The sequence below is a fragment of the Oreochromis niloticus genome, linkage group LG17 (assembly GCF_001858045.2).
Source record: "Oreochromis niloticus isolate F11D_XX linkage group LG17, O_niloticus_UMD_NMBU, whole genome shotgun sequence".
Classification (NCBI taxonomy): Eukaryota; Metazoa; Chordata; class Actinopteri; order Cichliformes; family Cichlidae; genus Oreochromis; species Oreochromis niloticus.
Window position 1 is genome coordinate 19504078 of NC_031981.2, and position 26148 is coordinate 19530225.

At 40.8% G+C, this 26148-nt stretch overlaps 2 protein-coding genes across 2 annotated transcripts in view; one reads left to right on the forward strand and one right to left on the reverse strand.

The window, feature by feature from the left end:
• The window catches only part of LOC100696098 (SLIT-ROBO Rho GTPase-activating protein 1), a 47305-nt gene extending 27008 nt beyond the window's left edge, over nucleotides 1-20297 (forward strand). The window contains 16 exon segments of the mRNA XM_003448120.5: nucleotides 43-144; nucleotides 2217-2414; nucleotides 2938-3022; nucleotides 3122-3149; nucleotides 3261-3294; nucleotides 4038-4098; nucleotides 5331-5408; nucleotides 5503-5637; nucleotides 6724-6829; nucleotides 8991-9215; nucleotides 10641-10720; nucleotides 11092-11272; nucleotides 12697-12828; nucleotides 13615-13747; nucleotides 13750-13947; nucleotides 15489-20297. Of these exon segments, the coding sequence (XP_003448168.2) occupies nucleotides 43-144; nucleotides 2217-2414; nucleotides 2938-3022; nucleotides 3122-3149; nucleotides 3261-3294; nucleotides 4038-4098; nucleotides 5331-5408; nucleotides 5503-5637; nucleotides 6724-6829; nucleotides 8991-9215; nucleotides 10641-10720; nucleotides 11092-11272; nucleotides 12697-12828; nucleotides 13615-13747; nucleotides 13750-13947; nucleotides 15489-15950 (2238 nt within the window). The 3' untranslated portion in view covers nucleotides 15951-20297.
• A 970-nt stretch (nucleotides 20298-21267) lies between these two features.
• On the reverse strand, nucleotides 21268-25807 carry kics2 (KICSTOR subunit 2). The gene is made up of 3 exons (XM_003448121.3): nucleotides 25250-25807; nucleotides 24052-24355; nucleotides 21268-22384 (listed from the first exon to the last, which is right to left on the reverse strand). The coding sequence occupies exons 1-3, from the start codon at nucleotides 25479-25481 to the stop codon at nucleotides 21565-21567; spliced, it is 1356 nt and encodes a 451-aa protein (XP_003448169.1). The 5' UTR covers nucleotides 25482-25807; the 3' UTR covers nucleotides 21268-21564.
• Between the last annotated feature and the right edge of the window lie 341 nt (nucleotides 25808-26148).

Here is a 26148-nt window from a genome sequence, read left to right on the forward strand (position 1 = left end):
ACAGCCATTTTCTAATTGTCTTCTTTTTTTGCTTCATATCAGGTGGCCCAGATCACCTCCCAGCCACAGGTCCAGTCGGAGCTCAGCCTCCGCCTCACACAGCTTCAGACCCGCCTGGCATCTCTGAAGATAGAAAATGAGGAGGTCAGAAACACAAGTACACCTCATAAAACTCAGGAAAACCATTTTGACATTAACTCTATTTGGAGTTACTAACTAGGACTACACTAAGATGGTTTATAAGCCATGTTTTATAAGCAACCTCGGTAGGCCCACACAGAAGCTGATCTAACGTTTAATCCCAGATGGAAGAATTTAATTGAATTCAATTAAATGTGGAATATTTTTGCCCATTATGGTGCAGTTAGAGCTGTAATGTGGCTCAAAAGTCATGATATGTGCCTGATATGTGTTACTGCAAGTGTTAATGTTGGCTAAGATGACATAACTCGCCTGAACTTTGGCCCATATAAGGTGGACCTGAGACTGAGTCAAAGCCATCATTCAAGGCCCACGTTGCTAAAAGAAAACTGCAGATTTGGCCAATAATACCTGGGGCACTTATTGGTATTTGGACTAAGACTTCACATTTTTGTGTTTATTTTTATGGTCTCATCTCATGTACAGGAAGTTACCTCTTTTTCTTATTTTTTTCCACTAATCCTTCTTAAAGCGCTGATCGAGAAAGTGGCTACCAGTAAGTTCAACAACAGATTTCTTTGAGCTGCTAAAAAAATGTCATCGATGTGGACACAAATTTACTTGATGTTTGCACTAATCTGTCCTGTTGTCCATCTGAGATATTTAGCTCCAGCTTTAGAAATTAAAACAACACAGAGACTCTGGTAAAAGTGGCCAAAACCCCTTATTGATTATTAATAAAGGTGCCTCTTTCTAACAGTTAAAAACTTTGCACAAAGTTATGGTAATTTATACAGATTTAATGGGGTGATAATGTGGCATATGTAGCCTCTAAAAATAAAGTTGAACCATCTGATAGCGGCGTGGTGCTGCAGACTGCCGGTGTCCTCGCTGTTGTTGTGCACAGAGGGCAGCTGTTAACTCACCCCAAAGGGCATAAAAATGCTGAAGGAGTCTGGATTAATGAGCTGCATCTGCACATCTCAGCGGCTTACAACACACACAAACACAAATGAAAAACACTCATAGACTCATTACTCTTGCTGTAAATATAAACACTCTTTGCATATGTAGTATATGTGAACACTGCACCTCCTTAGGCATTTTTGAAAATGAAGCCACGCCCATAAAATAATGACAGTAATTCAGATGCATTGATCCATGGAGCTGTGCTGAGACTGAGTAATGTGTTCAGAGCTTACAAAGTTGCTCTTCCATTTACGATCGGTCAAAAAACTTGAGTCCAGTAGACCAGCAGACATCACCAAATGCTGTGTTTACTACCTTGAGATGCTCTGCATGACCTTTATTGCAGAATATTGCATTTCTTTATTTTTGCCATTTTCTTTGGTTCATTATCCATTTGCACTGAGAAGCTCCGTCTGATCAGTTTTGCAGCATTTAGCCGAATCTGAGGAGAGAGTACAGCTCTGTACACTTCACGTTTCATCCTGCTGCTTCTATCACTAGTGGTCTGGTTCCACTGGTAGCCATACAGGCTCATGCCATAACGATGCCGCCACCATGTCGGACAGATGATGTGTTATGCTTTGCATCACGAGCTGTTTCTCCCCTTTTCCATACTTTTCTGATACAAGTTCATCTTGGTTCAGTTTCTCCTTTTATTCCAGTATTGAGCAGGCTCTTTCAGATCTTTCCTTGAGTGTAACTGGTGGTTTGCACCTTGTCATAAATCCTCTGTATTTACATTCATGAAGGTGTCTTTTGATTGTAGACTTTGACAGTGATCCGCCTTCCCCTTTAAAAGTGTTTTTGACTTTTTAAATGTTGTGAAGTTGTTTTGATTAACAATGAAAATCACTCTGTCATGATGCACTGTAGTTGTCGTCTGTGGTCTTTCAGGAATTTTTTGTGATGCTGAGCTGACCAGTACATTAATTGGTGGCTTCTAAAGTTTCACTGATAGGTTTATTTTGGGTTTTCAGCCAAATGATGGCCTCATCTTCACTAACATCTCTTTGGACCTCATATTGAGAGTAACATGTGACTATGGATCAGTATCATGTAACATGTGGATACTTACTATGCTGTTCCACCTTTCTGCCACCTTCCAGGTGAAGAAGACCTGGGGTGCGACTCTGACCACCTTACAGGACATGACGGTGCTGGACGACTTTGACGTCTCCCAGAGCTTCACCCACAGCCCGTCTTCTGAGTCGGTGAAGTCCAGCGTGTCGGACGGCTACTTGAACAAACCCAGTCTGGCCAAGAGACGGGCGAACCAGCAGGAGACCGAGCTCTTCTACTTCTCTGTAAGCCCAGCAGAGCAGAGATTTTTTTCTTTAGATTTTACACAGTTTTTCATCCCCCGTTACATATATTAGATGAAGGCTGGTTTTAAAAGTTGCAAATATTGAATAAGTATAGAGTAAAGGGCGGCATGACATCCATAACACACTACATTTAGTCAGATAAATCACATTTGAAATAAGTTGTTACAGCTGCAGAATACAGTTATACTTTAGATTTCTGAACTTCTATATTAGTGTTTTGTTAACTTAGTTTCCTTTATAACACCACATAATGCTGTCCTTGATTTTTTTTATTCATTTATCACATTTTTTATATTTCAGATTCATCTGTCTTCTGGTGGTGTCTCTACATACGCTTACCAGATGTACTGATTCAATGTGAAGTTCATTCTGCTTTTAGCTGCTTTACTTGCACTAATGTACAGTGTGTACTGTTATCACTGCATTCTGTACACTCATACTTTATTTGATTGTGTATAATTTAGCCTTTGTGTTTGTCATTTATGTGATTTCCTATATTCAGAAATTCCGCGAGTACCTGGAGGGAAGTAATCTTATTTCCAAACTTCAGGCTAAACACGATATATTAAAGAAAGCGTTGGCAGAGGGTAAGAGTCTCTCTCAGTCTTCTTTAGTCTTGTACTTTGTCAGACAGACTCTGATCAGCATTTCTTCACCTTTAAATCTTCTCCTTTTTTCTCTTGCAGGATACAAAGCTGAACTGCTGACTACCAGGTAAGCTGTTTTCCTGTCACGTCGATAATAAGTGTTGCATCTCTTTGCTGTGCTTTAGCTCTCTAAAACTCTCATCTTTCACTTTCTTTCTCCTTTTTGTACTTGTTTCAGCCGTGGGCGGAAGAACTCCCATAGCAAGCACCAGGTAAAGTTTGACCTCATCCGGGCTTTTGAGGATTTGGAGGGGGGGTTAATGTTCTCCTCAACAGTAGTCTGTGCAAGATATCAGCTGCGCAATCTGCTAATTTGTCAAAGGCAACAATTTGGATTTGAAAGCCCAGAGTGTGTAACCAATGAGGAAAAATATTAGCAATATAAATAAGGTTGTTATCTACAATGCAATGAAAGTGTATTAATGTTGCCCTCAGAACAGCAAGCTTAAGAAGCAATAATGACTCATTTTTATGATTCATTTACCCATAATATTACCCGTCCCTGCACCTGCACCATGTGAGACATTACTCGGGGCAGAAAAAATAACTCCTTGAACTTTTATTGCATACTTTTTGATCAATTGTTGGCTTAAAAGATAGCAGGACAGTGAAGCTGCACACACAATATTTATCATAAAATATTAGTAGTAATATTAGTATATTAATGTAACACAGCAAAATCTACATTTCAAACATAAATATGTTAGTTTTACAATAATAAAGCAATTTACACCACAATTGTCTTTTCTGCTATCAATCTGCCATCAATCTCATAATCAAGGGATATACCATACAAATGTAATGTTTTGCATGTCTGTTGATTGGTGCATGTCCACAACCTGTCTACACATAATACACAACATATTCATACATTAATGTACATGAAAAAATCTTCAAAAATATTATAAATATAATAAAATTAAAAATACTCTGCACTCTAATTGCGTTTTTGTAGGATTCAACCAAAGCCATACCCTTGCTTGTGGAGAGCTGCATCCGCTACATCAACCTACATGGTGAGTGTCACTTTTCAGCTTTAAACAATGTGAAATAAATGCTGTAGTGGCTGATGCTGTCAGATGAAGGGCTAAATTAGAGAAAGGGATGAAGGGTTTCATAGTTACAGCAAAGAAAATGACTGGAAGGTATGAATTTAATTTACTGAAGTACTTCTTCCTGCTTGCCATCAGCTATAATTCTGGTTCAGAAATGTTGTTGCGTGCATTTGTGGGCTGTCCAGAGGTGTTTTACACTTATAAACTAAAAGAGGGACATTGTGAGTAGTGCTGCAGGAGGCAGTTAAATCCTTTTTTGTTGATCGCATAAAGCCGCCTAAATCTTAACTGTCAAACTCTCGTGTTGGCATCCTTTCACTCTCTTCACTCTGCAAACAACAAAACTGCATCACAGCCAGCGTCTGACAGCTGAACAAGTACAAAACAGTGATTTCATTTTAATTCAATCATTCCCAAGCTGCAGCTGATAATCATTGTTTTATAATTATGCTATAAAACTGAATTTAGCCTCATACTCGACATGGTGTTCTACAATGTACTTTTGGTGGCATGTAAAATGTACTCAAATATTCATATCCTGATATATTTTACATTTTATGTAATCAATAGCAAAATAACAGGTAGAGACCATGAATAAAAGCTCTTTTTGTCTGAAATGCTATGAAATGCACTAAACAGTCCAACCCAAGAGTTCATAGACATTGTGATTGTGTTGTTTATTCGGCAGCGCCTACTTGGCCGCCTACTGAATATGCAACTGACGTAACTCATCATTAGGTCCTTAGGCTAGCACCTAGTAGCCCAAGTTGGCAGCTAGCACTTCTAGATTAAGAACTACAATCCTAACTAACACCATTTTTTGGCAGAATGTTACGCTAGTCTCTAGCAATCCAGTATTATCAACTAGGCATTGATGTCGAAGGCACTGGTGTCACATGGCTAATAAATACCTTTTTGAAGCTAGTTACTAGCATCCCTCTGCTATCAACTACAATTTTGAAGTGGTCAGTAGTTTATGTGAGTAGGCATATGAATTACAGGATTGATGGATTAATTAGTACTTTATCCTGTTAAATCAGTAGATAAATCAGTCTTTGGCACTTAGCCATAAAAAACTAGAACGTGTTCATACTACAACTTATGTCAACATTTGCTTCTCAGCATTTGGGACAGATCAGCTAGGCTTAGATTGTGACTATTTGCAACCTCCATCCCTCTGCTGTTCCCAACAGGTCTTCAGCATCAAGGCATATTCCGGGTATCAGGATCACAAGTGGAGGTCAATGACATCAAGAACTCGTTTGAAAGAGGTGAGAGGTCAACGGGAAGGTAACCTGACTGTCACATGATAAGTAGGCCGGCAAACTTGTATTTGAGGATTTCTCTCTTCTGCCTCTCGTCCAGGTAACGATCCGCTGATTGACGAGGAAAGCAACCATGACATTAATTCTGTGGCTGGAGTGTTGAAGCTCTACTTCAGGGGTTTGGAGAACCCTTTGTTTCCCAAGGACAGGTTTAATGACCTCATCTCCTGCGTCCGTAAGTACTGCGTAGACAGAATCATTCATGATAAAAACAGAAAAATAATGTAAAAGAAACAGTTTGATCACAGAGCAACCAAAAATCCACAGAACATGTTAACGATTCAGAAAAGAATCACAAAGATTTGATACTGATATTAAGATGTTTATATTAAGTTAAGGATCAGGACTTTTTCATAGCAAATAATCCAAACCACTGACCTCGTCCTGTGGATGGGCTCATTTTGGATGTTCTCTTGACTGAACTTTGGTCAAATTTCAGTGTGTTTTTGCCACTTGATGGCGTTCAACCCTTGTCAAATATAGCTTAACCACATTATCATTCTCACTGATGAAGCAGGCAGTGTTTTAGGAGAAAGCATGGGAAAATATGACCAACTATCACTCCTTTTTTTAAAAACAAACCAAAAAAACAACTATCACTCCTAACAGGAGGTTAATTAAAAATGTAAAGTCTTAATTAAGCACTTTTTACCTATACAACACCTTGGGGTTGAAAAAACTCCTGAAGGAGCTTGGGATGGAATCACCAACCTTCATAACACTCGATGACATGCACTAGTTGCTAGATGCTAGCAACTAGTGCATGTACTTTTTGCACATGGCGAACAAGTATAACCTATACAAGCTACATAGTGGATGAAGTTATGCAGAGCTCCAACCAACTTGGGTGGTGTAGATGCAGTGAAATGTGAAAAGATCCAACAGTTGGTTATTTGTGTCCCAGTGAAATGTTCAAATCAAGTGATTGTCTGTGAAGCTCGACTTTCATTTGCTTTAACACTTGAGTCTGAACCGTTTGTGCAGCTTCCATCTGCTGCGGTGAAGCTCAGCGGGAATCTCTGTCTATCTATTCAGCCCACACGCAGTCACTTTCCCTCTCGGTTTCCTCGTCTTTGTTTCTCGTTAGTGTCTCTTTGTCTCTTTGAAACCCATCCCCTCCACAGCAGAGACATGGAGCCGCCTGCTTCCCTTTCTGCGGCGCCGACTGGCGTGTTTCAGGATGTGTCATCGTGTTACAGACACCTCGTGATGTCTCAGGGACTCATAATGACGTTAGATTATGTGCATTTTCCTGCTGCAGGGATAGAAAACCTGTACGAGAGAGCGCAGTGTATCCGTAAGATCCTGCTGGGTGTCCCGAGGGCGACGCTGGTGGTGATGCGCTACCTGTTCGCCTTCCTCAACCAGTGAGTATCCACTTATACAAAACCGGGCCCTCACATTTATGATAATTGCCCATTTTTGTGTTTTCCCAGCTGGGTGGGGAGATGCCTCTCCTGTAGTGAAAAGGGTTCGAAGTGCACACTTGTATAGATGATAAAACACAGCTCATTTTGTTTCTACAGCCTCTCAAATAAATATAGAATGAGAGAGCAGCATGGAGAGGCAGGAGGTGTGAACAGGAAGTGTGATGAGCTGGTGCGATGTACCAGGCGAGTGATGTACTGGTGTGTTTATTAGCAGGGCTCTGAAATGCATTCAGCTTCAGTGTTATTAAACCAGGAGCTTCACGGTCGAGCGCAGAGAAGATATTTTAATCACTATTTGAAATGAAAGCTGCAATAATGGAAAAATGCCAGAGTTTATTGAATACAGCCTTTTGGCTTTAGAAGTGTATTAAGGCAAGCATTTTTAAAATAATAAGACAAAGTAGAGCATCACATAAAGAGCTCTGGAGTCGTAGTTTGCAGGTAATTCGCTGCATGGTGTCAGGGTTCCTGGGTCGGTGACCCAGTGTTTTCAGTTTTGTCACATTTAGGTTATGTTGCCACATCAACGTTCTCATTTCCTGCTTTTCCTGTGTCAGCTCGTCTCTTGTGTTATTAGCCAGATTATGTTCAGCTGTGTACTCACCGGTCTCTCATTATCATCCTCATCATCCTCATCAGTCTGTGTATTTAAGTCCTCTGTTTCCACTCGTTCACTGTCGTGTCATTGATGTTATGTTGTTGTTTCCGCCTGCGTTCAGTTCAGCCAGCCATTCAGTCTTTCAGCCAGTCAGTCCTTTCGTTCCTGCCCTGTTCATCCACGCTTCATAATCTTCAGTTCTTCACTATCCACGAGTCCTGCGTTTGGGTCACTTCCTCGCCTCCACACGACACAAATCCTGACACATGGTTTCATAGCAGAAAAGAGAACGTTAAAAACATGCAGAGAGTAACAATATTAGGAACTTTTTGGTGATCTTAGAATATTTTTTAATAAAATCAGAAAATACAAGATTTTTTTCCCTTTTTTTAAATTAAAAATAATTATAAAAATTCAGGATTATAGGATGTATTTATTTTATACATTCTCAAAGCTTAAAAAATTACAAAACTTTCTAAATTAATGCAAAGAACACAGCAAGTAATAATAATAAAAAATAAAGCAATAACCTCGTAAATCTCATATGATCATAAATTACATATTTCTGAGGATTGGGGGCTGCTGCTTCGAAGTTCAGAAACATTCATGTTTCATTTTAATTTATCATTTTATTATTTTTCATAAAAATTCATAGAACCATGGTTACATCAATAACTAATCTTTAATTATTTAATTATTATTTAATCTTTTATGACTGTAATCTACTAACTTCTTTAACTTTTTTATTTAAAAATAAATAAAAAGCATAGAGATTGTATTCTCCATTACAGTCTTATTGCTTCGTCACCTTTTGAAACCAGCAAACAACACAGAAGTGTAAAACTACAGACTTTTGCATAATTAATCTGGTGAGTCATATTTAAGCATCAAAAATGCTTAAAATGCAATACCAAACAAAAACATTTGCAGTTTTTCTTTGTCTTATCTGAAGGTAGATTCAATATTTTAAGGTGTGAACTGTTGCTCAGACAAAAAGAAGAAAACTTTTATTGATTAAAAAGTCAGAAAAAAAGTCATGATTTTATGTTGCTATTAAGTATCAGAGAACCATGGTTACATGAGAAACCTACTGTTGTGCCACTGTAGGTCTCAATTAGAGCGAAATGGTGATCAATCACTTAATCGACAGAAGTTTAATTAGCAATTATTTTAATAACAGTCTCATTTTCAAACAGTTATTATTTAAGCAAGATTTGATATTTTATTTCGGGGAAAATTATAGTTCCCTTCACTTCTCAAACTAGACTCCATTAAAAATAATGTCAGTTTAAGACAGATGAGGAAAAGTGTTTACAGTCTTTTTTAGCGCTCACTTTTCTTTTTCCTCACTGCTCCTCAGAGCCATATTTCTAATATTTAGACACAACTATACAGTGAAACATTAAAAGAAGTCATACTTTTCTGTTTCTCTCAGTTTTGGTAATTAACAGTTTAATTGTAATCAAGTAAAGTTTGGCCACATTGCCCACGTTTCTGCAGCCTTTCCCAGTACAGCGATGAGAACATGATGGATGCTGGAAACCTGGCCATTGTGTTCGGCCCCACCCTACTGCCGACACCGGAGACCCTGGACCAGGTGGCCTGCCAGGCGCACGTAAATGAGGTCATCAAAACGGTCATCCTGCACCACGACAACATCTTCCCTGACACCAAGGAGCTGCCCGGCCCAGTGTATGAGAAGTGTATGACTGGAGACCAGTACTGGTGAGCATCAGGACGTTATCCTTTATTACACTCTGTTGGAATTTAAATTCATTTATTTGATTAATAACAAAAGTAAATTACTTGATGTCCTGAACACAGAAAGACATTTGTTTGAAATTGTTACACACATGTAACATTTTAAGACAGATGCAGTAAAAGCCTCTGGGAAATATTCCCTAAACCAAACAGGAAGTCCACCATTTGGTGTTAAATATCAAACTTTGATGCCATTTTTATAATTCCAAGGGTTACATTTAAACAAAAACCTGCTAAAGATTTGACTGGACAGCTTTATATTTGGTTTAGGAAAACAAAAACTTAAGCGTTTGAGTTTTCACTGAAGTGTTCTGTGACTCATTAGCACAACAGCTAATAAGAGTCCAGCTAATATGCCCATTTCTTCGCCAGCCTTGAATTTTGTTTTTATATTTTAATGTTTCCAGATTAACCGTTTCATTTCTGATATTTTGGTAAATTCTTACTTTGACAGCTTCAAGCACGTATTCCCTGGTATTTCACCTTTAATTCAAACATCTTTAATTCAAAAATGCAGAAATAAATCACACATTGATATCATGCAGTATGACCTGCACTTCACGAGGACATCAATAATTCTGATGTTCATCAAGAATAAACACCACAAATCTGCTTAAAGGTACCTTCTGTAATGATCCTCTGCAGGAGTTAACTAAAGCTTTCACCACAAGGGGGCAGAATATTTGTTTTTACCACTGGGTGTGTAGCAATGTCTCCAGATGTGTGCAGTTGTTTAATTTCTAATATTTCTTTTTAGCTTTCCTTCATTTCCACAGGCTTTACCTTATGTCCCACTGCTGCTGGAAGTAAAAATGACACCAAAGTACAGTCTGGCTGTGGTTCCGCTTGAGTTGGTAACTCTTCTGCACAATACAATACAGGCTTTAAGCTATTTTTAAACAGAGGAAAATACCTCAGAGTTCCTTAAAAGGGCAGAGAAAGAAACACCCTGCAGAACCTAAACCAGAACAATTTTAGGTTTCCTTTACTGTCACAGTAACTCAGCAGGAGTTCTATGTTTATCACTACGTGTACTGCAAAGAGGAAGTGCTTATAGGCAATTCTGCATTCTTTTAATGGCATTTAAAGTATATAAATAAAGGTTAACTGCAGGGTGGGGCCTTTGAATAAATTGAGCTGTTGGTTTGAGCAGACACCTGGCAGCCTGTCAGGAACACGAGGTGTTGGAGCAGACAGTAATCCTTCTGCTGTGGGAAACCTCCTACAGCTTCTCTTTTCCCACCATCTTCTGAATCTTGACATTCTGCTGTAGCCGTAAACGTCCTCAGACTCGATGAGCGGGCTCGCCTCCTGCTGTGCGTGTTTCTCCCTTTGTTCCCACACTGAATGGACGGGTGTGTGTCAATCTGCTGCTTCTTCTTCCCGCAGCGAGAGTCCGTTCAGCGAGCCGGGAGCGTTGGAGGAGGCTGAGCCCGACGCCGGCACCGAGACCCAGACCAGCGACGAGGGTACGCATGACCCCTGACCTTCACACAATCGCCCACACTCCCATACTCGTACTCCCTCGTGGTGGTGGTGGTGGTGGTGCTGGAGAGTGGTTGCTACGGCAACAGCAGCCATGGAGACACTACGACCACCACCACCACCCTCCTTCCCTCCTTTCATCCACACCCCACCCAGCCTCCCCTCCCTCCTCCCCATCTCTCCATCTGAATTAATAGAAAAGACTCTTTTTAAAGCTCTTTTCTGACTGGTGGAGCGGTGGGCGGAACAAAGCCTCAGGGACCGTTGATTGACAAGTTCAGGTTCACCTCCAGTTCGATGTCTGGCTCTTATCTTCACCTCCTCCTCCTCTTTTCTCTCTCTGTCTCTTTGGCAGAGGGTGAAGCTGTGGAGGCGGTGGCGAGGTTCGACTACGTGGGCCGGTCGGGCCGCGAGCTCTCCTTCAAGAAGGGAGCCTCCCTACAGCTCTTCCAGCGTGCATCACATGACTGGTGGGAGGGCCGGCACAATGGCAACCACGGCCTGGTGCCTCATCAGTACATCGTGGTGAAGGACAGGCGAGTGCACAGCCCGAGATGGTTTGTACACATCAAAAACACAAAGTTAAAATTAGCTGCAGCACAGTCTGAAAATACTCGAATCTATAAAATAATCAAAGTTCATCATAAAATGTGTTAAAATGTTTAGAAAACAATGATTGTTAGTTTGTGTTTTTTCACTGAAACACATTGATTTGATTTTTTTCCTGATTGCAGGCTTCTGAAATGATTCCTCTTTTTGGTTTGCGTCCTCATAAAACTGCAAAATATCGTTTATAAATTACAAAAACTTGTCGTTTATTGAGTTCATGCCATTATTCAGAAATGCATATGTTTGTACTGTTTATGTACTTTTTAATGATTTTGCAGGATAATAATGCCAGTGCATTCAGGGCTTTTTTGTGTGACTACATCTTAAATGTGACCAGATTTTTTTTTAATAAATAACACACACAACTGTTCCACAGTTTGTTAATGCAAATGTCTAATCAGCCAATCATACGACAGCAGCTCATTGCATGTAGCATGTAGAGATTAGGCATGTAGACAGGATCAGAATGAGGAAGAAAGGGAAAAGCCATTTCATTTTTTTAACACTTGATTCATTTTTGTTTCATTTTTTTTATTTGCGTAATAATTTATAATATTCTGATATAAAAACATTACACTGAGAATTTGGGGGTTCATATACAGCATGTAGGTGAACAAGAGCATTTTAAATTCATTTGCATTTCTGTGTCACATCGTCGCAATGTAACATGTATATTATACCACATGAGAGCACTGGAAAAAATTACAAAAAATAGTATAATTATTTTTATTTCCCTTTCTAGACATAATTTAGCCTTCATTTCCATTTCACATTTTTAAAATTACAGTGTAATGTTATCACAGCATAAACTGTGTTTGCAAAGTTTAATTTTACTCAAGCATTTTTCAAAATATTTTTCAAAATATTTCAATTTGGTTCAAGCTTTATTTTAATATAAGTATTTCTGTTTTCCAGTAAATATAATATATAAATTTATATAGATATATGTGTATAGATATACATAGACAGATATATAGTGTCTTATGTACATTTTTAATATTCATATTTACCTAGTTTTTATCTTCAGTTTTCCAATACAAGAACAAGAACAAAGTGGATCCATTGTGTGTGTAAATGGTTTAGTTTAGTTGTAGTTTTGAGTTGAAATCTTTCTTTGTAGAAGTTCTTGTTAGCATGAGTGGCTTGATGGCCTCATTGAAGAGCTGCAGTGATGGATTTGGGTGGATTGCTGCTCACTGGATTGCACACCTTGTTGATTAACAGACTGATTGGGCTGAGGCAGTCACTAACCACATACTATTGATCAGTTAATTGATGATTGGTGCGCTGTGCTAGTTCAGCTCTCCAGTTTCCAGAGTGATTTGTCCTGATTGAGAGTCTTTGTCTTCAGGGCCGACGCCATGTCAGACACACTCAGTCAGAAAGCCGACAGCGACGGAGGAAGCAGCAGCACTGATGATAAGCGGTCCAGGAGCGAGCTGAGCTCCCCGACCGACATGAGACCTCCAGAGACCTACAACAGGTCTGTCATGTAAGACACCTTTCATTATCGTGACACGAGGGAGGATTTTCTGCGGCGCGTTTTAAGCCCATCCTGTTCTCTCACCTCTAAAAATACCTGCGGATCTCATCACGCTGGTGTCACAGCTGTTCTCATGTGACCAGTTTCCCCATCTGCAGACTCCAGACACCTTTTATTTTATTCGCAGTCATTCCTCACAACATGTCAAGGAAGGCGACCCAAGTGTGGCTAAGCTAATCTGTGCAAGAGGCTTAAAAAGCATTCAGTACCAGTGTGACTGTGGACATGCTTATTAGACCAAACGTTTTCTGATACTTTGCATAAGATTTTGTGGTTTTTATGTTGGACTCTTTAAAAAAAAACACAAAAAAACCTCACACCTATCGCCATCTAGTGGCTGTCAAATAGGTTTTTAGGCACTTTCACATTGGCTTCATTTTTCCAACTCGGTAGCTGCATCCATGTTTTATGCTGTGTATAATAAAAAATGGGAGCATTTTCATGATTTCCTGGTTCATCTGCAGTTACTTAAAGATTTATAGAAACTGGACTTTTGTAAAACTTGAAAACTTGAAGCGTCACTTAAGTATTACATATAAGGAGCTGAATTTATAAAATCCACAAAGCTGTTTAATTATTTGAATTAAAGAAAAAAAAGTCAGAGAAGCTTTGGTACAAGCAGAGACGAGCTTGCGGGTTCTCCAAAGGGAAGGTAGTTCAGTAGTTGGTGAATATGATTTGTTTCATTCTACCTGAGCTCATGCTGTTTACACTTCCTGCTGACAGCCACAGGAGGAAGCGAACTGATGGTTTATTCCGCCGCCCCCTCTGCCGCTCTAACGACAACCACGGGAACGGAGGCGTGATGGAGCGCAGCTCTCCTCCGGTGACGGGTCACTTCAGCCCCAGGGAGCTGCTGCTGGGACGGGTCAGGGCTTGACCCCGCCCCTAGACAGCCCGGAGCGCCGCCGCCGCTCTGCAGCCGTGACCATGACGGTGAGCCGACACGATTCTCTGCGGAGGCCTGAGGACACACCTATCCGACGCTCCAACAGTGGGCAGCACGGCTTTGGAGACTCCCATCGATCCCGAGCTCTCGACCCCAACGCGCTGGCACAGGTATGTCAAGAAAACATGTAACGTGAGATGAATATTGAAAAAAATCTTTGTTTTCATTGCGTGCAGGTGTCACCAGACTGGAGGGGGATCTGAAAACAGACAACAGAAATTCACTTACCTACCTCTGATTGAAATCCTAAATCCACAGCTGAGTAACACCTTTATATATCAGTGAGCCAGTGACACTGATGATATCAGACTCAAAAAATTCTCAGCTACGACTCTGCCAAATCTGAACGGCAACAATGACACATCCATTTTAATCACAGTAGTACCACAACGCCTCTCGAGTGAGCACCACACTTCTCACAGTGTCGCCAGTGGGAGAAAATGCAACCCAGTTCTGGACAGCAAAAAAAATAAAAAAGCTTTAAGGGATTTTATATCGAGTTGCTTCAAACTGGTCCTTCTTGTGACAAGCTATAAATACTTTAGTAGCTCTAAATTTGTGGTTTCAGTTTTAAGTTTAAGTTTAGACATTTTTATTGGATTTTTTTTTTGCTCCTTAAAAAAAGTTTGCTTTTTCTTAATTTCTCTAATATTTGGACAAAATTCAAATCATGAGGTCCTCATATGCGAAGTAATCCTTGTGAACTAAACACTCAGGTCAGGCAGTTTTTTTTCTACTCCTGCTCTGTATGACATCATTAGGGGCTGTTTTAATCTGGAGGCGAAAATGAATGGGGGGTCTTCTTTGAGGTCGAAATGCTTCTATGTTAAGTCAGAACAACGACAGGTTCCAGTCTAATGAAAGTGATAAATCATGCAGAAATAATATATTTATGTTACTTTTTAAAAAGTAAAATCTTATCTGTTACCTTATTTGTCTCAAGATTCAGCCAGAGGTTTTCATGATTTACTACAGAAAGAGATACAGTTCGACTGAAGGCTCTACCTTCCAAATTGTGTGTGTTTGGGTTTTAATACAACACTCTCTTTCAGAAAGTTTTTTCTACCCTCGGCTCTGTTTGCGAGGGGCAGCCAGTAGCGAAAAAAAGCACATTTAAAGGAGAGGAGGTAAAATGGTTTGTTTCAGAGAAGTCATTTTCTCTGGCCAATACTGTGATAATTACTTTTACCATGATTACTCACACTCTGGAAAAAATGTGGATTTATTAAACTTTCAAATAAATTGTCTTTTTAATTAAGTTGATTTAAATGAACTGTGCTAAATTGAATGAATACGTTTTTTGGCAGATAAAGGAAACAAGAACAGCACAGCACAGCAGCACAATAACAGCTGCATCTTGATTTTCTCGTTTTAATAATCAGAAGTTAAATTAGACTTAACTGATTTGTCAAAATTAAATTACTTTTACAAGCCTAAGAAAGGATAAGTAAGGATTATTTTAAGCTCTGAATACGGAAAAGCTACTTTCCAGGAATAACAGATGGAGCTGGAAAAGAACGTAATAGGTCCCCTAAAATATACATGTATTAATTTTTGAACAATCATCCAAGGAACCAAAATCTCACTTAATGTGTGAATGGATTCATTTAAAACTGTTAACTTATTCTTTAATCGTCCTCCCCGCCTGCAGGACATCGAGGAGACCGTGAGTGTGGCTTTGGGGGAGCTGAGGCAGTTGGAGCGACAGGGCTGCCGGCCGGCCCCCGACGTGGTCCTGGACACCCTGGAGCAGGTGAAGAACGGCCCCATCACCACCTGCTCCTCCGAGTCTCCCAGCCCACACAGCACCCCCAGCACACCGGGCACACCGGGAACCCCTGGCACCCCCGGAACTCCCGGGACGCCTGGTACCCCAGGCACCCCAAGCCCCCTGAGTCCTCTGAGCCCCATCAGTCCACTCCCTGGACCTCCATCTGGACCTCCCAGACCTGCCAACCCATCCCCTGACGCTCTGGGCTCCTTCAAGCCGGTGGCGGCCGCTCGCATCGGGGGTCCACTGCGACCACCTGCCCTGAGACCCAAACCTATGGTCCCACCCAAGAGCAGCACCCCGCCTCTACCCCCGCCACTGGACAAATCCTGCACCATGTGAGCCAAACCAGGCCAATAAGAGGCCGAATCAGGCCTACCCGGGCCAAAAATGGGCCAGAAGAGGAGATCAGGGTACTGCTTAATGTTTATAATCAACATGAGGGTAGAAATGGTAGGAAAGATGAAAAAGGCTTTTAATGTAGTAATAAAATATAATATATGACATGACTTATGATATGATATGCCATGATATTTATGTGTTGTCAGGTTGGTGTGTACTCTCTTGGTGTGTAGGAGTTTACTTTCTCCATGTATCGAAGCATTTATCAAAGGTTAGCTAAAAGAACTGCTGATGCGGAGATGCAGGTACGAGTGTGGGCGGGGCTTCCTGTGTGAGATCGTAATCAGAGAGAGAGAGAGAGAGAGACGCGTGGGGGGTGTGGGGGAGTTGGGGAGTGTAGTTCAGCTCCAGTAAAACTGTAGTTTAAGTGATGTGACTGTTGCCACAAAAAAAAGGAAAAAAAAGAAACGAGCACGATTGGCTGCTGTATCCAGGACGAGCGACTCAATTGGGAAGAGGACGCGGCAAACGATGGTTCAACAACGTCTGCGGGACTTTATAATTTATTTTTTTAATTTTTTCACTCGGTTCAGCTGCTAAGCTCACTTGCACCTCAAAACCACGAAAACGCCTCCTGAGGTCGTCAGTGAAAGAAAACTTGTTATTTAACCAACGTCCAGCTACTTAATGAATGTTTCCTGTATTTTAACGACTGTTCAGCCATCTATTGAATGTTCGGCGAGCTGCAGCGGCGGCTCGCTAAACTTTTTAACAGCCTTCTTGTGTTTTCAGACGGGGGAACCTCACGCCCAGACCAGAGCTTCATTCAAACAGGGTTGTGGAGTGAGTGGTGGAGTTTGGTTAGAGCTTTTTCTGGGACGGGTGGGGGTGGGGTGGGTGTACGATTTTGTTGCTGTGTGTTTGTGAGCGGTTGTAAGTGTGTATCAAGGAGCATCAGCGCCAAGTTATGAAAAAAAATTAAATTTATTTTTTAAATTTTGCGAATAGAGTCGAAAGGTCATGAAGTGTTTGTGAGTTATAAGAGAAAAAACTGAAAATGAGTGACTGAAAATGCTTCGTAAGTGTGACGTAATCTACATGAGGTGTTCTGTAGATGAACAGTTTTATTCTGAGACTCAACTTGAAGGTTCTCAGTCGTCCAGGTCATCGTAGTCTAAGGAGCTTCTGATTATTCTAAACAGTATTTCCCATTCATTATGGAAAATGTTTGAGTTTATTTTCAACATTTTATTCTCGATATTTCTACTTTACTCTGAAAATTAGTATTACCAGTTTATTCTCAGTTTATTCGATTGTTGTAGGGTCCTTCCCTTACAATATAAAGCTGAACTGAATTACATTAAATTTCGAACTTGAAATTTAAGCTTTATCCTGAAAATTTTAACTGTATGCCCAAAACAGTATTTCAAATGTATTCTTGAAACATTAATTTAGTGTTGTCAGCGTTAATCTCATTAAAATGACGTTAACGCCATAACCACATTAACGCGGCAAATCTCCGTTAGCGAGTTACCGCAGATCGCTCCGTGCGAGGGGCGGCATGGCGTCAACTCGTTAGCGTGGTTAGCTCGTTAACGCGTTGACAGCGTGCATCCCCACACATGGGGCGATCAGCGGTGACTCGCCAACGGAGATTTGCAGCGTTAATGTGAATATGTATGGGCTCAAATTGTGGCCATAAATATTTTGTACTTGTAAATCAAATGCGTACTTGTGAACTGAGTTTTGTAAACTTGTAAACCAAAATATTTGAAAATTTTATCTTTGTGCATCTACAGATGAGAATTTGTGTGTGTGTGTAAAAAAGATTTGTTTGTAAAAAAATATTCACACGAGTTACAAATTTTTTTGTTAAGGTCTGCTTACAGATACAAAGCAAAAAACTACATGTAAAACTCTGCGCTTAATACAGTTCGAAGCTGGAGGATTTCTATATAAATATCCCACAAGGCTCATACAAGCTAGGTTCCTTAACTTTCGGTGGCTGTTGAAAGGATAAAGTTTTGGTATATCAGTGGTTAGAAATACCATTATTACTTTAGGATTAGTTTAACACAAAGTCAGGGCTGACCCGGGACCATTGCTGTGAGTCACAGTGCGCAGCATAAAGGCCCTTTCGCAGCGGACGCAGCATGTGCTGCTAATACTAACTGCTAAGTAAGACCCAAGGATGCAGAATTGCTCTCTGGGTTTTTGCGGCAGCTCTGCGTGTACTAGATGCGCCCGCTCCTTGTCATTTCTATCTCTGACTTTATGTCCTCTACAACAGTTTGTGTTGTTTTATCTTCAAATGTTCAATAAAAACATGTATCGCTAATTCATAATGAAGAAACTTTTGTGACTATCCCCACTAATGAAGACTGTGTCATTTCCACAACACTACTTTCCCCTGAGGTCTGCAGCACTGCTGAAAAGGCTCTGTATAAGCACGTAAACCTGTGACACAAAAATCAGTGAACTCAGACACGCACAGACTGTTTTTCCTTCATGGAGATGAAGGAAAACTCTGGGCTGGCATGTAAAAGAGCATTTAATCTTCAAGGACCTGAAGCTCCGTAAAGCACCCCTCCAACAGCCAAATCCATCTGTTCTCTGATTGGATTGTTAAATTTGTGATTGACATGACATTGACCAATCAGCTGAAAGGAAGAAAAATCGGGTCAAAATTTGTACTGGTAAGTTGAAAGTCACACACAGCCAGGGAACCTGAGCACAGTTTTTTGCTTTTTATCTGTAACCAGACCTTAACAAAAAAAATTTGTAACTCGTGTAAATATTTTTACAAACACAAATCTTTTTTACACACACATAAATTCTCATTGTATTTGCACAGACATAAAATTTACACATTTTGACTTCTATAAAAATCTATTCTCAGAATAGTGTTTCAGCTTTAATATGGACACTTTATTTTGAGTTTATTCTCAAAATGTAATTCTCAGAATATTGACTTTATTCTGAAATTTCTGACTTGTCCTCAAAATTTCAGCTTTAGTTTTTCAGGTTTACTCTTAAATCTTGACTTTTCTCACAATCTCGACTTTCTCAGCATAACATCTCAACTTTAATAAGGACATTTTTATTTTGAGTTAATTCTCAAAATAGCGTTTCAAATTTCTGCCATATCAAACGTGCAGAGCTACTCAGTGTGGTGATTAAAGGAGCAGCTGAGAGTAGCTTCCGTTTCAGTTTTGTTCTGGAAATAGTGTTTTAGGTTTGTTCGCAAAATGTTGAGTTTATTCTTGACAGTATTTTTAGTTTTAAAATGAGATTTTGAAATTAGAATCAAGACTAACCTTGTCCCCATAATCCTTTACTTCTAACCGCACAGTTTTTATAATTTCCAGCATTTCCTAAAACTGACTCGATTTTTCCTACACAAGTAGTTTGTTTTGATCCTTAAATTATTTCAACTCTGTTCTGATGTTACAGCTTCATTCTTCAAGTTTCGACTTTGTTCTGCAAAATTAAAGAGGAACTTCTTGTAATATTTTTTTTCCCTCAGTGTGACCCTGATACTCCTTGTAAAGTGTGTGTGTGTATGTGTGTGTTCTGCTTGCCTGCCCTTGTTCTGCTCCCTTGTAAGTGCAGAAGTACTAGAATAGCATTAGATAATAGATAATTCATGCCTGCCAGGAGTGCCAGAACACGCGAGTGGAAGTTGGGGAAAACGAGTGCAAAAAGCATGCCACTATCTGTGTGTTTGTCAGAATACTGGTTTACCTGCTCGTTACACTGAAGTCACTAGTTAACCTTAAACTCACAATAAGCTAACAGGGTGGGGCTCTGTGTGTAAACGCCCAAAAACACTTGAACAGCACACTGAATGTGGCCTCCAACCGGGCTGTGAGTGTGGTGATTAAAATGAAACATGACGTGCTGAGATGGGCTGTGGATGCACATCTGTGAGTGTGTGTGTGTGTGTATGTGAAAGTGCCTTTTTTTTTAAATCCTTTTTTGGAAGTTGTGAATCCACTCACGCATGTCCTGAGCGAAGAGCAGCAGCACTCCGAATGAAATAATCATAAAGTGTTTAGTAGATTTCCTAATTATGAATTCTAGCATTAACCCATTGTGAACATTGCACTTTGATGTATAGGATTGTGTACTTGGCATGTAGCATCATAACATGTTGGTGCATTTTAACTCAAAGGGAGGTTTCTTTGAATGTGTTTGATAATAAAGGAAATGGTTTTTGTCTGTTAGTGTTGCTGTATTTGAAAACTGAGCTTCCTAATGATGAGCTCATATAGCCAAATGGATTGTATCAATGTGTTGTATTTATATTATAAATAAACCTAAACTAGCATTCAAGCCACTCATCAATTTGATCCTTTCCTTCGCTGTTTTTCTTTCACTCAAACTTCCAGATGTGTTCAGTAAATTGCTGCCATTTAACCTGTTCATAGTTCTTTTACACAATTTCTCCAAATGTTGTTAACACCAAATTGTGCGCCCACCATCTGAAAGTTGCGGCAGAAATTGAGTTTTTAATGAGTCTGTGGCCTAAGTTTCCTCTTCTTAGCTGACGGGAGTGGTACCCGGTTTCCCCTTCAGCTGCAAGGTTCAACCGGTTTTGCTTTCAGAGAATCTTTTCTGCATACTTTGGTTGCAGTGAGTGGTTATTTCAGATACTGTTGCCTTCCATTTTCCTCTGACATCACCAGGACATTTTTGGCCAGAAACTGACGCTCACTGAACATTTTCTCTTTTCAGATCTTTCTTTGCAAATTTTAAAGCTGGTTGTGCAGGAGAGCAGATGGGCTACGTTCAAAGTCCATTAAATCACATTTCTCCCCTATTCTGATGTTTAGCTTGAACTTCAGGAGGATCGTTTTGACTGTGTTTGCATACTTAAATGCACTGGGCTAATAAAAGGGCCAGTGGGTGTATGTGCATTAGTAATTGAACACTCTTTAAATTGTAATCTCAGCCGATACTCACAAAAAATGTGAGTATTTTATTGTCCTTTAAAATATTTAGCTTTCTGTTCCAGTGATGGATATTCCTGTTAAACATAGCCAAAGTTTCAAATAATGAGATCACTTTATGTACAGTGAGCCAAAAGCTTCACAGGTTAAACTGCTCTGGTCTCGAAATGATGTCACGTATCCTTGCCTATGAGAGGCAACCAATCAGAACAAAGTTGGTTCAAACAGGGGGAGGAGCCAAAGCAGCTTGTCTCAGATAGGATGAACTGAGCAGCTGCACCAAAGCAGAATTTAAAACAAATAAGGATATTAAAAATAAATAAATCATACAACAAATATGTAAAAAGTAAATATTGAAACTTTACTGTTTTACATTTCAAATCTTTATTTAAACTGTATTAAGCACAACAAATGTAATGTATAACGAATTAAAACATAAACCTGTTAAAACTGCATGATGCCAAATAATTAAAAGGCTCTAAGCACGAGCGGTGCTGTGGTGGTCATCCTGTCACGGCCAGGTCAAATAAATTCAAAGCACCTCGAGTCTCTTTGGTCTGAAACATTTTTGGCAAACTGAGAATCAAAGCAGCAAAAAGTGCCAGCTGGACCACAGAAAACGCAGGACCATGTAAAACTTTAGCGTCTTGTCGATGTGTAGTTCAGCCCTTCGACCCGGGTTTGAGGGTGCTGAAAGGTTTGGAGTTCCGAAGCGAGCCGGAAATCTCCTGCAAGAAGCTGGTGAGGTGCAGGTCCTTCTCAGACTTCCTTCCGTCAAAGATGACGACAAGCGTGAAGTGCGGCTCCGGCCGCGTCAGGTAGTATGTGCTCTGGACCTTGTCATCATAGAAGTGCACCACTTTGTCCAGAGTGTTGAGTTCAGCAGCGCGGTCTCCCATCATCATGATGACGTTGGGCCAGTGCGTGAGCGGCCGCTCTCCCGATGGCAGCGACACCACTGCGGGGAACTGCTCCACGCCCTTCGGTGCTTCCCGGTACGAGTGTGGGTGGTGGTAGCCGTGACCCTGGAAGCTCTCCGAGCCGCGGTTGTCAAACACAAGCGACACATTGCTGGCATCGTGTTTGCGTATGAAGGTGGAGATCTTGCCGTAGTAGTCCGGGGTGGTGCGGGCCGTCTGCGCCCTCATGTCAGCCGGTACCGTCTGCTTGCTCAGAATTTCGTGAAAGTAGAAGCTGAACTTGGCAAGCAGTGCCGCCTGGAAGCGCTGCAGCCACACATAGAGGTGCGGAGGCTGCACTGCCTTCTGGGACTGACCTCCGAACAGGTGCTTGCGAGTCTCCTTCTGCCGCTGGAAAAGCTGACCCCAGGTGATGAGCTTGGAGTTGGCACCGTGAAGGCTGAGCAGGGCAGGCAGGAAGTGCCACTCGGACAACTGGGCTTGGCAGCGCAGCAGCTGTGTCACTACGTCCACCTCCATCTGGAAGCCCTCCTCCACCCGGCCCACAATGGGATGATGGAACCTGGAAGAGCAAAAAAGAAAGAAAGAGAAGGAGGTGAGGAAGTAAAGAAGGAACCAATAACTTCCTCCATCAATCAGTCATTATTCCTTCTGTTGGGTCTGACATTATTCATCTTTTCCAGGCCTGAAACAAACACACACTGAGGCTCCAGTGAAACAATCACTTCTGAATAGTGCTGACAGACCTGCAAAAGGCAAAATGTGAAGAAGTTTTGAGGGTGCCAAAATAAAATCTCCCTGAGGAGACAGAATCCTTTATTTTCTCTTCTGGCCTATTTACAGAAACCTGAAAGCAGCTGAGACAAACGTTTCCCCCAGGTCTGCTGACGAGGGAGAGAGAGAGCAAGCACGTCACCATTTCTCGCCGGTTCACGGCTGGCTGACCCGTTGACGTGTGGCACGTCACGGCGCATCCCGCTACAGCTCAGTCAACAGCTCACTCGCTTTCTGTTCCTGCTGCGGCTGCAGGACGCCACTTTGCTGACACGTCTCTGGGGAAAACGCCAGATTCCTGAGCTCAAAGTTTCCCTTCAACAACCTCAATATGTCACACTCTCTCTTTCTCTCTCGCTCTTTGTTTTTTTACACTTGGGTCCACAAGTTTTTGAATAATGACACAATTTTTGCCTCTGTGCACCACCACAGCAGGTTTTTAATTAAACTACGAGGAAATGATTTAAGTGCTGACTTCCAGCTTTAGTTCAAGGACCTGTTTACGAATTACAGACATTTTTATGCACAGTCACCTGGTTTGTGTCAAAATTGTGTCATTGTCCAAATACTTAACCGTACATGTTTGGGGTTTTTTTTATCTCGCTTTTTTATCATCGACATCAAAGGAACACACTACCTGGGTCTGGAAGTCTTAGTCGAATGTTAGTTGTGGTAGTTTCGAACTGTTCTACTTAACTCTTACATTGCAAAATTAAAAGATTTTCTTTAAGGCTGACCTCGTAGTCCTTCAAAGGCTGCTGGGTGATAAAAATGTAAAAGTAAATGCAAAAAAACCCAAAAAAAACAAAGAAGGAAGATTTAACACCTGAAATGAGGACTGAAGTTTGTTTACTGAATCAATAAAATGTTTTAACTCAAAACTTATACAAGTATATAGAAGTACATATAATTAAGTTGGAGGTAAAATATAATCAGGGGTGCACATAAGTGGTCTGCAGGTGCGCATTCGCTGTCAAAATAAAAGACGCGCACCAGATAAGAAGTTGCAACGCGCGTTTGCGTGCATATAAAAGGCACTGTTTTTGTCCACTAGAGTGGGATTTTCACAGCATATTCTGCACCACATCTCTGTGCGTTCATCATTTGTTTGAAGGCAGCTCACCTCCTGGAACCACTTTAACGAGAATACGCACTTCTTTTGCAGTTCGGACTCCTTCTGACATTTCTTTGGAGGTGGAGGAACACCAAAGTAATTGCTTAAAGGAGCTTGCTTCTTCGACATCTTTAAGAGTTCTAAACAAATGCCTGTCCTCCTCCAGAAAATCTTATGTACGCAAACGCATGTTGCAACTTCTTATCTGGTGCGCGTCTTTTATTTAGACAGCAAATGCGCACCTGCGGACCACTTATGTGCACCCCTGAATATAATGTAGCAGTGCCTCTGTACTGTGTATTCAGTACTTGAGTAAAAGTACTCTGTAATCAGATACACACTTGGAGCTGTATTTCTGGAGGACGACCTCGAGCACTGTGACCAGCTCCTCAGAGTTGACGTTCTTCTGGCTGCCCAGTGAGTGCATTTTCTCGTACAGGTCAGCCATCTCCATGCGGGCCTGGATGAAGTGGCAGAGCTGCTCTGAAAGGTGCGATAGCAGGTCCTCCAGGTAGGAGGCCGAGGAGGAGGAAGAGGAGTTCGACTGGCCATGGCGCCCCATCATCACCACCTTCCTGAGCTCATTGTACAGCGAGGTGTAGATGGTGCGGATGGAGTCCTTCCGGCTGAAGAAGGACTGGCCACCTGCAGAGAGAGGGGAGTGTGTCAAGCTACAGATACACTCAGGTGCTGCAGCGCCACCTGGTGGTGGAAGTTACATTTATATGTCGAGTTTTAAACGTTTAATTGGTTACAAATATTAGACAATAAGAAATCATTGCTTACTTATAATGAAGATGAAAAAATAATAAGTCTCAGCTCAGACTGGATTAAAAGTCTGACTGAAGCAGCGATAAAAAAAAGTTGGAGCTGTTGTGTGTTCTGCAGGATGTGATGCAGGACATCCATCGAGGACATAAATTATAAAACCTAAAACTCTGTATTCACAGCACTACATTTAAAAGCTGTTTATTAGGAGCAAAAAAAGATAAATACTTAGAAATGTTTACTCTCACAGCAGGAAAAAGAAGTAAAAACCCTGAAATCACAGTTATTTTGGATGGACTGAACCCAGATTTCCCAAAACATTCCCATATTTGATGTTTTAATGAAGGTGTTCAGTGACCACTCATGCCCTACTGATGTTGCACTGTCATTCTGAAGGAGATGACTCCCATGACGACAGAAATATTTCACCACAGGTTAAAGGTGAATGCTCAGAACAGACTTGTATTGATTTACAGTGACCCTTTTCTTTTTGTTTACTTATAAACATGCTCCAATCTTCTAAAAAAATTTCTTACAAATATGCAGTTTTTCACCTGAAATTGAAACTTTTTCCCTCATAGATTTGCACGTTTTTAATACATTTTAATTTCATTTAATATGTCAATGAAATCAATTACAGATCGACGAATTATTCTAGCTTCGTACATGCACAGACCCCATATTATACTCCATTTTATCTGCTTTAATCCACCACACCCTCCATGTTATGGTGGTAGTTATACAGCAGACCACAGCAGCAAAGAAAGCTACCTATTTTCTGTCCCAGGAACGTCATGTTGTGGTACACCTTCTCCGCCGCGGCCAGGTGAGCCAGAGCGGCCAGCAGCGCGCTCCAGATGCTCCCGCTGCTCCTGCTGCCGTCCTTCTCCCGCTCCACGTAGTCCTTTGCTCGGTCGAAGGAAAACATGCCGAGCTGGGCGAAGAAGCTCTCCAGGATGGCCCGCTCCCGGGGAACGGGCCGCAGCTCCTCCACCTCCGTCATGGCTCGCAGATAGCCCCGAGAGTGGAGAGGAGCGAGCTAACTGTTAGCCGGCCGTGTTAGCAACGGGAAGTGTGTGTAAGAAAAAACATCCTCCAAATAAAATACACCAACTGATAAATTGTGTGGTTCTATTTAAAAAGCTAATTTTACATACTGATCCCAAGAAAATCATTAAATATGAACGTGAAACGAACAAAAAAATTAAAATACGTCTATTTAAAGCTAACAGGCCAACTGCAAGACGCCATATTGGCTACGCCGGATGTAAACACTACGGAAAGCCGCGGACGTCAATTCATGAAGAACCTGCCGCGAAATTGAAAGAAGAGCCTCCTAGGTTAGGGGGCGATAGAGGAGGCGTCTTTTATTATAGTTTTATTTATTTTCATTGTATTTAATTTTTATTAAAAGGCTTTTCTTTTACTCAAATTTCCAAGAAAAAATGGTCAAATTTTAAAAAGTAAACTGAAAAATAATTATGAGTTATTGATCCCAGGAGTTCAAATATATAAATTAATATGTAAATTAAATACAACATAACTTTAATAAGTGAAGTGATATTGTTCTTTGACTAAAACAACAACAACACTATTTTCGCCAGTGTTTTTTCCAATTTTTCTACACGTTACTACACGTTACTATTTTTCGTCATGTATCCCCTCTAATT

What these genes read in the sequence shown, in the direction of transcription:
- kics2 (XM_003448121.3), bottom strand. Translation starts at nt 25,481, where the DNA reads ATGACGGAGGTGGAGGAGCTGCGGCCCGTTCCCCGGGAGCGGGCCATC. An exon ending in GTTCCTGGGACAGAAAATAG is followed by an intron (nt 24,356 to 25,249) that starts GTAGCTTTCTTT and finishes CTCTCTCTGCAG; the next exon opens with GTGGCCAGTCCTTCTTCAGC. An exon ending in CTCCAGAAATACAGCTCCAA is followed by an intron (nt 22,385 to 24,051) that starts GTGTGTATCTGA and finishes TTGCTCTTCCAG; the next exon opens with GTTCCATCATCCCATTGTGG.